The following is a 14,211-nucleotide window of genomic DNA, read 5'->3' as shown; positions in this document are numbered from 1 at the left end:
AACTGGCAACATTTTTCTATTCTTCAAGTCAGCATTCTTTCCATCCTCTTCCTGGACACTGAACCCGGGACCCTTTGTATGAAAAGCATGAGTGGTGTGTTTCTAAAAGTCAGGACTGAGGCATAGAAGGGGAATGAACTTAAAGCATGTTTGTAGGGCTAGAGGGAGAAGGTGGTCATAGATGTCTATTAATGACTGCCAGTCAAGATAGGTAAATGCAACATCCAGGACCATCCATGAAAAATGTCTCAGAATGTCAGAGACTGAATACAGGCAGTGGAGGGCTGTTGCTTCCATGTCTGTGAGTTTCTCAGAAGTCTCTGACTGGTCACTGTGGGAAACAGGAAGCTGGGCCTCTGGCCCAAACAAATAAGAAGGTTCTTAAGTTTTTTTAAAGCGGTCTTCCCCATTCAAGTCCGGCCTGGGTGCTTTGGACTCCCAGCATTCTTGACCATAAGCCGTGCTGGTTGGGGAATGGCAGAAATGGAAGTCCAAAACTTCAGGAGGGCAGAAAGTTGGGAAAGGCTGTTCTGGTGCCTACTGCATGGGACTGCGGTGACTATTAGAGCCACACCAGCAGGGCAGTCATTACACCCTTCCAATGTCTAGGGCATGGGGCTGTGTTGTTGCTCTGCACGTGCACGTGCACTTTCTCACACTCAGATCCAACCAACTCCTTCCCTTTGTGGCCATATGCATGACCACTTGCCAGAGAATGGGATGGATCCTCTGTATGTCTATTCATACTTCATACTGAATTCAGAATGACAATCTTCAGGAGGAATGCTTAGCAAGCAAATCAAGAATGAGTTTGAAATCACCTGGACTAAAATGTGTCCAAATGGGTAAGATATGGGCTGCAAATGGCCAGCTGTTGCAGCTAGTTAATTAGGGAGGGGGCTGGGAGGGACACATCATTCTGGCAGTGCCTCTGTCCCAGCCTCCTGCCTGGAAGCGTGGCAATTAGATGGCCAATGACTCGAGAGCCCCCCGGCTGCTTTGCAGGGAGGAAGGAGCCTGGTGGTAGAGGACAGGGGATATTATCACAATATTGAATAACTTCAGGGGACATTACAGGAAGTGCTTTGCAAAAACCAAATGTGCTGTTTGCAAGCTAAGTACAAGCATTCTCTCTCCAGTGTGCAGTGGTGAGAAGTGTGGCAAGAATTAGCAAGAAAATACTATTTTCTTAGTTAATACTTAGTTAATACTAATTTCTTAGTTAATACTTAGTTAATACAATAGTTAATACTATTGAATTTTATCTGGCCAGGGCGGCTTATTTTATATTGTGTGTGTATATATACATATATATATATTAAATTATTATTATTCTAATGTGTATATTTTAATTTATGTGGTTTTAATTTATTGTTGTAAGCCGCCCCGAGGCTTCAGCGAATGGGGCAGCATAAAATTTTTTTAATAAATAAATAAATAAATAAAACAAATGCCTATGATGGGGCCCCCAAAATTAGTAATCCTGAGCAGTAAGTCTTATCCCTTGATACATGGCACCCTTCTAAAGCAAACAGAATGTTGGAGAGCCCCTGTAAGACAGGCCTGCCCCTGTCCCCACAGAAGCTTTGCCATCTTACCACCATCTCCCCATGAATCACAGGTGCATCTTCCTTGAAGCGACCATCAGGGTACTGTTTTTCCAAGATGAGCCATTTTACTGCCCCACAGAGGACCTGGCGGTCAACAGAAATAAAAGCAGAAGCCATGGCAAAGACCTTTACCACGTACGCCGTTAACCTTGGGGAAGTAAAGGAGGGAGGCACAGGGTCAGCAAGAGATCTGCCACACTTTCACTGGAACAAGGCCAACCTCACAGGGGTTATCGAAGTTGGCTTTTGCATCACCCACACCTTTCCAAACTGAAAAGCATGCACACCACACTTTTTAAAAAAACCTCCTCTTGCTTCTTTTAAATCCAGGATTAATATGCACAATTCCAGACCAAACCATTGTCCTAACGGTTACTTGTGAAAACGGCCTGGTAGTATCATCCTATGCTTGCCTACTGGGAAGTTTTGTATCTTCCAGTAAGTTAAGTTTGTATGCAGTTGCAGCTCTAGAATGGTGCTTTGCCAGACACAAGGCTTACTATCCATACAAGCCTCAGATTTAAACTAGCTTAACAGTTACTTCCACATCTAAAATAACCCTCTGTGAGAGGGTTGCATGTTCTCTAATGGCAAATTCTCAGCATTTCTAACTAAATTAAAATTTTCAGCAAGCTTTGGGAGAAGCTATGACAGATAAACATGGTATGAGTGCAGTTTTCAGAGGCACACAGAATTCTGCATGATTCTACTCCCATCTCTGAGGAAAGAAAAGTCCCATCCAGGAAACTAATGCCTTTGAAACAAAGCATCTTCTCTAATGACAAGCAGCACGGGATGTATAGCTGAACAACCCTAAACATCAGTCTCCCAGGGTGGGCCTGGGTTTTAGAGATGAATAGATTTTGTTAAATTGATTCCATCTGTGTTTCTCTGATTGTCTGTCTTTCATTCTGTCATCCACTCATTGATGGAACTGTTTAATTTTGTACCATTTAATTCTACTTCCCATTTTTGGCAAGGAGAACTCCCCACTCTCTTTGTGCAAGCAAATCCTGGAATTGCTCTATTCACTTACAAAAGGGAATTTAATGATTTAAATTTCAATGATAAATGGAAGCTCTATTACATGCAGTTTAATTAACAGGGAACAAAAGGAAGCTCATAAAAATATTGTTGACAATCTATAAATGACTTGAAATGATTGGAAAACTTATTGGTTTGGAGAGCCACAATTATCTTTTTGTAATCTTCAACAAAGTACTGAATGATAGAAAGATAGAAATTTTTGATTTTTTTTTGGAAGTTGCAGGTTATGAATTTACATGTTATATTTTTATAAGATCCTTTGGCATTCTTATCTTTTACATTTTTCTTCTTTTATAAATTTTATTTCTTTTAAGGAAACAATATTTTTAAAGGGGACCCCAGCTTTGATGGTGTTCCATCCTGGCCTTGTGAGTGCCATGCTGGAGACCCCAGCTCCATGCTCTCTGCTGGGGACAAACAACAGGGGAGAGTCATTGCCTTCATGTTGCTTTTCTTCTAGGGTCTTTGGAGAGCTACCGCTCCAAACAGAATACTGGACTAGGCAGTCTTGGTTTGAATAGCCAGGAGGCATTTTTATGGTCTAACAGTACTCAAATGCATTTCCCCAACACACACATACACTCCTTCTATTGCCACTTCCACCCACAATGGTTTACCAGGTGCTTGAAGGCCGATATGTGAAGGCTGCATAGGAATTGTCCTTCTTCCGGTAAGCTAGCTGCTGGGTGTATCCTGAGAAGAGGGAAAGAGAAAGATGCATCGTTATGGCTTATTATGCTCTATACTTACCCCAAGTGGTATTCTTCTCCCATATGAACCCACCCGCCCCAGAAGGATCTGGGAAAGAGAACCTGCTCTTAAATTCAGGAGGTGAGACTTCAGTTCCAATTTGGGCCCTTTCTGTCATGGTCTTTTTATTTTATTTTATTTAAAACTTTTGTATGCCGTTCCTTATGCATGGCATCTCAGGACGGCTTACAATCATTAACCAACCTCACAAAGAGGCTCAAAGAAAGAACAACAACAATAGCAATAATAGTTTTCATTCCCTTGTCCTCAGGTTTCAGGTAGTCAGGTTTCAGAAATAACATTTTGAGATTACTGAATTTGTTTGCCACTGCTCTTTATTTTGTTGTTAATTAGATATTTGGGAATCCTGAAGAACCGTGATTAAATACACAAATGGGGTTGGAGTGGTCTCTGTGTCCATTTCACTCCTGACACCAATCTCCTGGCCATGCCAGGGCAATGACCACAGGCATCCCCACAGCTCTAGCCACCTACAAACTTGCTATGTGGTTTTTCACTTGGGGACTGCAGGCTGCTCCCTACCCTAGAAGTGGGATCTCCTACATGTTTCACTTATGTCTCTCAAAGGCAGTCTGGGCACAGTCCCTTGGGGCCATGGCTATCCAGGAGCTAATCAGATGTTCATCGGGTAGCCCAGTGTTCCCAATGGTAGTCTTACCTTTTTTGATGATGTTGATGGCCTCCTCACGATGGTTCAACCCTATCCTCTGCCACTGCTCAGTAATGTCCAGATAGTGGGTGGCAATCACTGTGGGGGTTAGACCGATCATGTTCTGTTCCCCACAACCAGAGGGGATCCGGATGAGGTGCTTTAGGTTGGCCCCATCAATGGAGTTCTCTATTGTCTCACCCACAATGTCTCCTAGAAGTGAGAGTGGTGGCATAATGAACCTTTTACAAATTATCACCTTATTCAGCCAAAACCCCACTCTTCTAGAGTAAAGCACAGGCTTGTACCCTCCACAGGTGTATACCTACAGTTCCCATCATTCCAAGTTATCTGCTTGGAGATGATGGAAGTTTTAACCTAATATATCTAGGTTAACAAAGGCTAGTATGGCACATCTCACTACCCGACCAGAGCCTGTGGCCCTTTTGGTTCACTTCCCTGTTGCATCAGCAATGTGAGGAGTTGTGATCCTTTCTCTCCTTTCCAGGCAGAGGTGGCCAGCCTCTGTGCACCCTCCTGTATTACAGTCTACCAGCCACTGGAGAGCAAGGCCTTGCCCTCATTGTCTTTGCCTGGCTTTGGTTCCCTGAACTGAAATCAAGGGCCAGAGAAGGGTTGTTTGCATCTCCCAAATGGAAACCTTACTTACCACCCAATTTTAAGGCTATGGATAAGGGACACCCACACCCAATAACCCAGCAGATTCCAAATTGTAAGCTGCTCTCCCTCTGGCAGATTTCACCTGGATATGGTCTTCACCTGTCACACTGATGAGTCTCACTGGCTCAGTGTTGGGAACTACTTTGGCAAGGTCTACAGGTGCAATTTCCACCAGCTGCTCCGCAGAAGCTGCAGGGAGAACAAGAGATACACAGAGGGGCTTTTCAGATCACCCCTGTCCTCAGCATTCCTCCAGCCCCAGCAGGCACATTGCAGTTTTTTTCAGGTACTTTCCATTCTGCTCTTCTTTCCATGCTGCAATAGTTGGATGGCAGGATGCTGTTCCACACAGATTCCCTTACCCTCTCCTCAGAATATCATACCTGACCCTTGACCTGATGGATCTAGAATGACAGTCTTGACAGTCTCGAAGATTTTCATCCCTTCAGGCTAGAAGAAGAAGAATTGTCGTCATTGTCACATTTCTCCATCTTGGATAAAAATGAGTCTTTGACTCTAAGATGACACTGTTTAATGCACCAGCTGTGCTTGCATGTGGTGGTAAGTGAGCCTCAAGAACTCTTTTGCAGGCACAGAGAGCCTTGCAGCAATAGAGCAATCAGGGCAGGACTTTGGGGCAGAGGTCCAGGCTACCATTCAATAGAATGAGCAGGAAAGTTCCCCAGTGCAGCAGAGGTGGCTTGCCACACTTAGAAGTAAATAATGTAACACATGGGGTGCAAGCCTGTGGATAGGAAAAAGGCCTATGACTCCCAGCAAGCCTCACGAGGGTTATTGGGAGTTGCAGAGCTTTTTTTAATCTAAACATGCATAGGATTATGCCCTTAACCACTCAAGACCACCATTTGATGTAAATTAAGAGATATTGTTCCATAAGAGGGGGCCCTTTTAGACTCATAAGTCCAGAGTCTAAGGTGACCTAAGTGTGCTACTATTCTGTAAGAGCAGGATACTACCAAGGTGAAGCTATGCAAAGTGAAAACTCTTCGTCAAAAGCTGAATCCTTGCTCAAAAAAGGGAACAAAAGGAGATGAAAAGAAAAATAAAGAGCTTATCATTAAAAGTAGTAAGACCAGCACCAACCACAAATTATTCAAATAGGTCAGAAGGAAATCTGTGAATGAGATTGTTGGATGACAACAGAATTAAAGTTGTGATAGAGGAGGATAAGGAGTTTGCTGAGAAGCAAAATGAATTACGTGTCTCTGTCTTCACTGCAGAAGATGTAGAGCAGGGGTCATATTTATATTTTGCCTCTGTTTTTGATTTAAAGATATAACAATTTGACACTTAAGATGCATGAACATTGGGCAATATTTCATAGCTGACATGAAATGGTGTGTTGTATTTGATCATTTGTGTGATCAATAACATTTGTGCTTGATAATAACAGGGTGCTTTCCTCCATAGATTAACATGAACTTATGTCTAATTCAACATAGTGGTGCTTATTTCTAAGTAAAGATGCAAAGGATGGTCTTATTAGAATCTGACATAATTTGAAGATGGAACACACTTGTATTTAGCACTTAACCTGACAAAATAAGCAATCCTAGAATCATAGAACAGTAGAGCTGGAAGGGGCCTATAAGGCCATCCTCACTGCTAGACATCCTTGGCAGATGGCTGTCCATCTGCCTCTTGAATGTCTCTGGTGTGGGAGAGCCCACAACTTCCCCAGGTGACTGGTTCCATTGCCTTTACCACTTCAACTGTCAGAATGTCCAGCCGGACTCTGGCTTCATGTAACTGAAACCCATTATTCAGGCCCTGCATTCTGGCATGAATCAAAAGATACCTACATGACGAAACCATTTGAATTGTGAAAGTTGAGGGTGGGGGGGTGTTATATCATTAAAATGAATTGTGAAACGTGAAATTATGGCATACATAAAGTACGTGTGTGTGTGTGTATTTTTCTCAGCTATATAAAGTCCTACCCCCAAGATACATATGTATCAGTCTTTATTTTTCTGTTTTTTCTGTTCCTTTTTCTCTATGTGGCCTGCTAAATGACACGGCATTAGCTTGCTCCACTGTGAATATACATCCTGTTGACACTTCTGCAAAAGAAGCAGTTCCTAACTAGAGCACATGGTTTGGTTTAAAATCTTATGGTGTCAACCCTGATAAACATACTCAGCAACTCTAGCTGAGGATATAGTCCTCCATCTTTATTTTTGCAATGTCACTTACCACCACCCGGAGCTTTTTCCTTACTCCATCACCTTCTCTCTGCCCCCTTATGACGGCTTGCATTTCAATTTCTACTTCTCCCAGCTCCAGAGGAATCACGACGTAAGTGGCATCTCGAGAGGTTTCAGCTTTGATCAGAAAGTGCTGTCGGAAATTCTTTGACTGAGTACTGGGACTGCAGATTTTTTCATTGTATACCAGTTCCATTCGGATCTACAAAATGAAAGCAGCCCCGTGAATGGAACTTCCACTGGTACTTATCTGCTAACATTCTCTCCGACAAGCTATAAGGGCACTTCTGGATCCTCTTACTGTGCCATCATCCCGTCCCACGGACTGGTCCAGTTGTGCATCAATCACCATGGTTAGTCTGTCCCTATCCAGGGATGAGTATGGTTGGCACACCAGCTGATGGTGGCAGGGGGTACTCCGAGCCTCTGCGTGCATCTTCAGTGACAAAGCTGGGGGAACCTCCAAGTTATTAGTCCCCACCAAAAGCTATAACATGCATGATCTCTCCCTAATCAGGTGTCACAGAGAAATAGAGCTGGGTGTCATCAGCAAACTGGAGATTTCTTACCCCAAATCTCCAAATGGCCGCTCACAGTAACTTCACTGTGATGCTATGTTCATTATACTATTATTTAACAATATTATATTAACATGTCACATTATATTTAAAAACATCAAGGAAAAAATTATGTCCTGTGCCCCTCTGCTTTTCAACAGCTAGGGTGCCAAGGCTCAGTCTCCCAATATTTTGCTCCGGAACCTGTCCCATAATAAGAGCTCAACCACTGTAAAAGGGTGCCCCTAACTCCCAGCTCATGGTGGCAATCCATGGATACTGAGGGCAGTGGTGATATCAAAAGTTGCTGGGAGATAAAGAAGTAACAGGGCTGAAGATTCCCTGCCCCACTTTCAAAAGGTCAAGCCATCAGAACAACCAAACCTGATTCTCTCCCAAAACTGCTCTTGAACCTAAACTTAATTGAATCATCTTCCACATATATCCCTCCCATGTTTTCTCACAATTTTGTAGAATCCCTCTTTCTTCTTATTTTGGATATTCTATGAAGGAAAAAAGTCAGAATAGCTGCACAATGCCTTTGGAATGATAAACTAGAAGCCCTCTGTCTAGAAGCTGTCCTAAGTGAAGATTAGTGAGGATAAGAATACCTTTTTATGTGAGGGTAAGAATACCTTTGAAATAAGTCTTTTAAATAGTAAAATTGCATTATGGATTGAGAATAAACCCAAGTTAAGCCAAGTCTTATACTTCTGGTATTCATCAAACTCATCTTGACATTTCAGCCTACGTGAAGACATGTTGAACAGCCCAATTCCAAGTTCTACATGGGTTGTTATCACACCTGGATTTGCAACCTAAATTTTATTCGTAATGGAGAAATTTATCCAGCCCAACTCATCATTTGAAGATTCAGGCTTTTCTTTTGCACAAAAGACCCTGATACACTGAAGTCATGGAAAAGAATATTCTACTCTTGCAAGGGAGCATTGTATTCATGCCAACGTATTTGTGGAATATGATGTGTTGTGTTTTACAGTGCTTACCATGAGGAAGATTTTAATTCAAAATTTATTGGATCAAATAAATGGTCTTTTACACACCTCTTCTTGTCTTTCTTGGTGGCCTTGCAGGAGGCACAGGACCTCCCCAAAGCATGACCTAGGGAGTAGAGTTTGCTAACACTAGCTAGACCTGCTACATCAAGCAAAGCTGGCCAGAAGGAAATTCATTCAAAAACGAGATTTGACAAGAAGTCAGGACTTCTGGTTCTGCATTTCTGCTCTGCATTTGCCAGTGTGAGGCAATGGCTGACCTATTAAGCCCACAATAGTTCCACTGAAACCAACCAGTGGATACCTAGTTGAGTTAGCTAGTTAAAAGACTTAGGAAAACCTAGGCATTAGTTTTGTTAATAAGCATACTAGAGTTGGGTAATGTAGGTCAACTTCTGTGTTTCCTGTGCATGTGACTTTGAGTTGATGGCCACCAGATTCCTTTATGTGGCCTGCCAACTGCTTTGAAACTGATGATACCAGGCAGATGTCAGTCAGAACGGATGCCTGGGAAAGAAGTGGGAACTAATGCACTGTTACATCTATCACTAACTCCCCGGCAAGGTCAAGTTACCCTGACAAGCTGCAAGGACTCACATTGAGATTCCATCTTTCGTAGTTATACATTACAACTCGGATAGCCACCTGCTCATTGCGCACAACAGAGTAGGGAAGACGTAGATCAATAAAGAAACCTTTCTTCACCATCATGTCATAGGGGTCAGCCACGCAGATACCTAATTGGTTCAATGGAAGAAAATACAGAGCTTTAGCAATCCATCATGAGAAAGAGACAAGTAAAATGGCTGTTGGGTCACTAGGCAACTCTTGGCTTGGGTAATCTGTCTGGAAGCTTTAAAAAATGGTCAGGATTCTGATTCCAGCTGCTCACCTGAGGGTTGTACCTGCTGATATTAACAGGAGATGCAGCTAGTGTTGGGTGGGGTTGCACTGCCCTTCAAAGGCTGGGTTTGCACCTTAGATCTGCTTCTGGATTTGGTGATATCTATGGGAACACAGCGAGGGCGGGGGGACAGTAGGAGGAATGCTGTACTCTTTACTAGCTTTGGTTGGTATGTCAACTGCAATTCTGTCTTGGAGAAATTGATTTATGGCATCCAATCTACTGTAATGTGTTCTAGGTGGGGAAGCTTTGAAGATGGCTCTGAGGAGGTCAGCTGGGGTAGAAGGTGGCTGATCCAGGTGAGTGCACATATGATGCCAATGTTGCACTCGCTGCCCTGGTTGTCAGTATTTTCCAAGCACAGTACAAAGTGCCACTTTTGAACTTTAAAGGAGGATGGGGCAACTTGCACCTCTCCAGATGTTTTTGCCTACAGCTGCCATCAGCCCTCATCAACCCAAGCAATGCTGAGGGATGATGGGATTAGTAGGCCAAATATCCAGCGGAAGACAAGTTGCCCACCCTGCTAAAGTCTTAAACTGTGTGGGTCCAGGATATCTGAAGGACCCTTATGAAGCTGCCTATATGTTAATATCATTGTCAGAGGCCCTACTTATTCGCCTGTCATTAAGTTGTGTAAGGCTGGTTGCCACTAGAGATAGAGGCTTCTCAGTTGTGGTCCCTACCCTATGGAACTCCCTCCCAAGAGATGTCTGTTTCCATCTGCTTTTACTTTTCTTATTTATGTAAGCCGTTCTGAGGCTCTGCGAAAGGATGGCATACAAATATTCTAAATAAATAAATAAATACTAAGAATGCTTAAAAATGTATTTTTTCTTTGGTTTTAACAAAAAGGTTTGTTGCTGCTGCTCCTCTTTTTCATCTTTTGCTGTTTTGATATGGCCTATTTTAACAAGTTCACTCTTACATTTTTAAAAACTGTTCTATGATTTTGAGACCTTAGAATTGCACATTTTATATTGTAAGCTGCCTTTGGAAGATAATTTTGGAAGGCAGCTTAGAAACCCACCAAATAAACCAAACAAGTAAACAAACAATCAAAACAAGGTGAGTTAATCAGAGTACAGAAGAAAAGAAATTTCAGTAGGCCCAGCTTTTCTTGCCTGTGCAATGACAAGTGCATCTACTGAAATTCTTAACACTTTCTTTGGCAGCACCGAAGAGAGTCTAGGAATCCAGCTTTGCCCAATGTTGGCCTTTTCACCAAAGGCCAGTCTCTCCTTAAAGTGCTTAACCAGTCAACTGAACCCTGGTCAACACCAAACTTGCAGATGCCTTGTGCCTCTCACCTTTTGTCTGGGAGAGGCTGATGGCCAACACCTCCCAGGTAGTAATGGAGTCCTTCAGGTATACAGGAACATTTTTGGAAGAAAGCCTGAAAATATGAGAGCAGGTGATGGTAAAGGTAGTAGAGGACTGCTGTAGGGATTCCATCAATTGCCTCCTGGAGACAAGGGTCACTGTGCCCTTCCTCACACAGTAATCTGACCTTTCTTTCTGAGGAAATGGCAGTAGTACACCAGATCAGCTGCTTCCCTCCCACAGCTGATGCTCTCTAAAATAACAGGATCCCACCTGAGGAAATGGGGTGCATGGGGCTATCCTGCCTAAGGATACTCTTACACACACACACACACACACACACTCACTCCCTGCAAGCAGGGAATTCACAGGTGAGGGAGAGAGAGTTCTGGGCTAGTTCGTTATTGAAAGGAATGCTTTTGTGGGATGGAACATTCCATCTACAGGTTGAAACATACAATCAGGAGAAGGCATAATCACCAGGATAGGTTTGGGGGACTCCAGCTAGATTATCAAAGAATAGAACCCAGGAGGAAAGCAAGACATTTCTGTGCAATTGCACTAAAGCATCTTCCATTTTAATAAGGGAGAACATTTTGCACAAGAAAACAAAGTGTGAAAGCAGTCAGTTATCCATTCTGGGATGCGTTCTGGACTGCACTCCTTGCACCCAGCGCTGTCTGTTTAGATGTTCTGTCAGTGCTAACTAACAGAGGCACATTGCTTGGTGTCAGTGGGCTCAGGTCTGGCAGTAGACCCCATGCCCCTCACTCCCTACTCCTCCAGGGTAGCTCTTAAGCACTGGTGTGAACTTTACTGCTCTGCAGCATCACCCTGTTGATGGCCAGAGGGGGTACCCTTGTGGACCAGGTGATGTGGGGTACAAATAGGGGTCCTGGATGGTTTTATGTAACCGTTCAAGCTCAGTCCAGTCTGGGTAGGGGATGGGGATGGGGGTGTGGGTAGGGGATGGGGCTTTATCATGTTACACGATTCTAGCTAATTTCCTGAAGTCCTCGCTGGTTTGCACAGACCCTTGCTACCTGCACAGTCTATATCTGTTCACTTTCTTCCCCCTCGATTCATGCCCAAATGTAATTAATATTTTGAACAAGTGAATCATAGGAGCAGAAGAATATATGCACAAGAAGTTTATTTGGGCTAATCTGTTTAACTCATAATTTGTTCATGTAAGAAAAAGACAGGTTTTCTTACCTGTAACTCTCATTCTTTGAGTGGTCATCTGTGCATTCACACATATGGGCTCTTTGTGCATGCGTGGAGTGGTTTTGGGGAAGATTCTAAAGCTGATTACGTAGTACTCGTTGGGAGCCCGGCCCTCAGTGCAGCTAGTATGAGGGTAGGGCTCTGGCCAAGACCTCAGTTCAAGCCGAGACTACCATCATCATTGTGTCACTGATGCAGAATAACCCACGTGTCCAGAGACACCAGAGGGGATGGCGGGTCTTTGAGGAGTCTTTGAGGAGGTATTGGGTGAATGCACAGGTGACCACTCGAAGAATGACAGTTGCAGGTAAGGAAACCTGTCTTTATTCTTTGTGGTCTCTGTGCATCACATATATGGGCAACTGATGAGCTTACCTCAAGGTGGAGGGTGGTGTTGCTCAGTGCTGCAAAGCAGAGAGGACGGATCTGCTGAAGGTGCACTCCTCTCTTGATTTGACATCGAGGCAGCAGTGTCTAACAAAGGTCAACAGATTTGATCATATCGTTGCCTTACAGAGATCAGTCAGGGACACTTCAGCATAGAGTGTGGTGGAGGTGGACATAGCTCTAGTCAAGTGAGCTTTGACAGGTCCAGAAAGCCAAAGGCTAGAGAGGTCATAGGCCAGACTTATGGTATGGACAATCCACCTAGAGAGTCTTTGAGGAGATATTGGGTGTCCTCTGCGTGGCTCACCATAAAGGATGAACAGCCTTTCAGTCTGTCTGAGAGGTTGGATTCTTGATTTATAAAAGACAAGAGCCCTTCTAATGTTGAGGGAATGTAAAGCAGTCTCTATAGAAGTAGACGGATTCTGGAAGAATGAGGACAGAATTACCAGCTCATTAATGTGGAAGCAAGATACTACCTTAGGCAGGAAGGTAGGATCAGGCTGGATGATGACTTTGTCTTTATGAAAGATCGTATATGGAGTGTCAGTCTGGAGGGCTACCAGTTCAGCTGCTCAACGGGCAGGAGTAATGGCCATGAGAAAAGCTGTTTTCCATGACAGGAGGCGAAGATCACATGAATGCATAGGCTCAAAGGGAGACTTGGTAAGTGCATGAAGGATGACAGACAGGCTCCACGATGGAAGTGGATGTTTGAGAGGAGTTAAATTCAGGATCCCCTTGAGAAATTTGTGGATCAGGGGATGTGAGAAAGTTGAACGTCCTTTGATTGGGTTGTGGAGAGCCGAGATGGCAGCCATGTAGACCTTAACTGACGAATAGGAGAGACCTCTTTTGTATAAGGAGTTCAAACTTGAAAGAGTTTGAACTGGAGAAGCTGCGGCTGGAGAGAAATTATGCTGGTCCACGAAGGCCCCACAGGTTGTCCATTTCCCAGTTTATGACTTGCGAGTGGACGGTTTAAGTGATGCGTCTAGCATGAACTTGAGGTCAGGAGGGACTAGGTCTGACAGATTCTCCATGCCATGAGATGGAGTGTCGATAGGTTGGGATGGAGAGTTCTACCATGATCTCGAGAGAGAAGGTCATCTCTGCAGGGTAGATGCCAGAACGTTTGTTTGGAAAGGTCAAGCAGGAGGAGGAGCCAGTGTTGCCTGGGTCACTAAGGAGTGATGAGGATCGCATTGGTACGATCTCGAGAAATCTTTGCTAGGACCTTTGGAATTAGAGAAGGGGGGCGGGGAGAATAGATAAAACAGATTCCGTTCCAGGATAGGAAAAAGGCATCTCCTAGAGAGTGTCTGCCAAGACTGGCTCTTGAGCAGAACTGGGCACATACTGTGTTGTGTTTGGTAGTGAACAAGTCTATCTGGACCATGCTCCAATGGTCCCATAGGGTTTGAAGGACCACAGGATGGAGTTCCCACCCATGGCATGTGGTAAAAATCCTGTTCAAGAAGTTTGCTAGAAAATTGGTTGTGCCAGCTACATGTAGGGCAGTTAGTGTGGCCCACTGGGTTATGTACCAGTGCCAAATGGTTATGGCAAGGTGTGCTAGGCTGCTCGACCTGGTTCTGCCCTGTTTGTTTATGTATGCCACAACAGTAGTATTGTCTGTAAGAACTCTGATGTGGCAATCTTGGATATGATTTTGGAAGGCAACCAAAGCCTTCTTGATTCCCAGGAGCTCGAGGAAATTGATATGGTGGCAGCTTTCCTGGACTGGATGGTGGTCTGTCCACAATGGGTGCCCCAACCGAGGAGGGAGGCATCTGTCACAATAGTCACTT

The 14,211-nt window shown here is 43.9% G+C and overlaps 1 protein-coding gene across 1 annotated transcript in view; it reads right to left on the bottom strand.

Moving 5' to 3' along the window:
* The window catches only part of LOC123029972 (venom factor-like), an 89,459-nt gene that overhangs the window by 34,712 nt on the left and 40,536 nt on the right, over positions 1-14,211 (bottom strand). The window contains exons 19-26 of the mRNA XM_044443439.1: positions 10,774-10,859; positions 9,157-9,296; positions 6,976-7,188; positions 5,142-5,208; positions 4,858-4,947; positions 4,087-4,290; positions 3,275-3,350; positions 1,599-1,758 (exon numbers count right to left, since the gene is read on the bottom strand). Of these exons, the coding sequence (XP_044299374.1) occupies positions 1,599-1,758; positions 3,275-3,350; positions 4,087-4,290; positions 4,858-4,947; positions 5,142-5,208; positions 6,976-7,188; positions 9,157-9,296; positions 10,774-10,859 (1,036 nt within the window). The remainder of the gene's footprint in view (positions 1-1,598; positions 1,759-3,274; positions 3,351-4,086; positions 4,291-4,857; positions 4,948-5,141; positions 5,209-6,975; positions 7,189-9,156; positions 9,297-10,773; positions 10,860-14,211) is intronic.

The sequence above is a fragment of the Varanus komodoensis genome, unplaced genomic scaffold, assembly GCF_004798865.1.
Source record: "Varanus komodoensis strain SLA01 unplaced genomic scaffold, ASM479886v1 scaffold42, whole genome shotgun sequence".
Classification (NCBI taxonomy): Eukaryota; Metazoa; Chordata; class Lepidosauria; order Squamata; family Varanidae; genus Varanus; species Varanus komodoensis.
The sequence above is the reverse complement of the archived record's forward strand: the minus strand, read 5'-3'. Positions and strand labels throughout refer to the sequence as shown.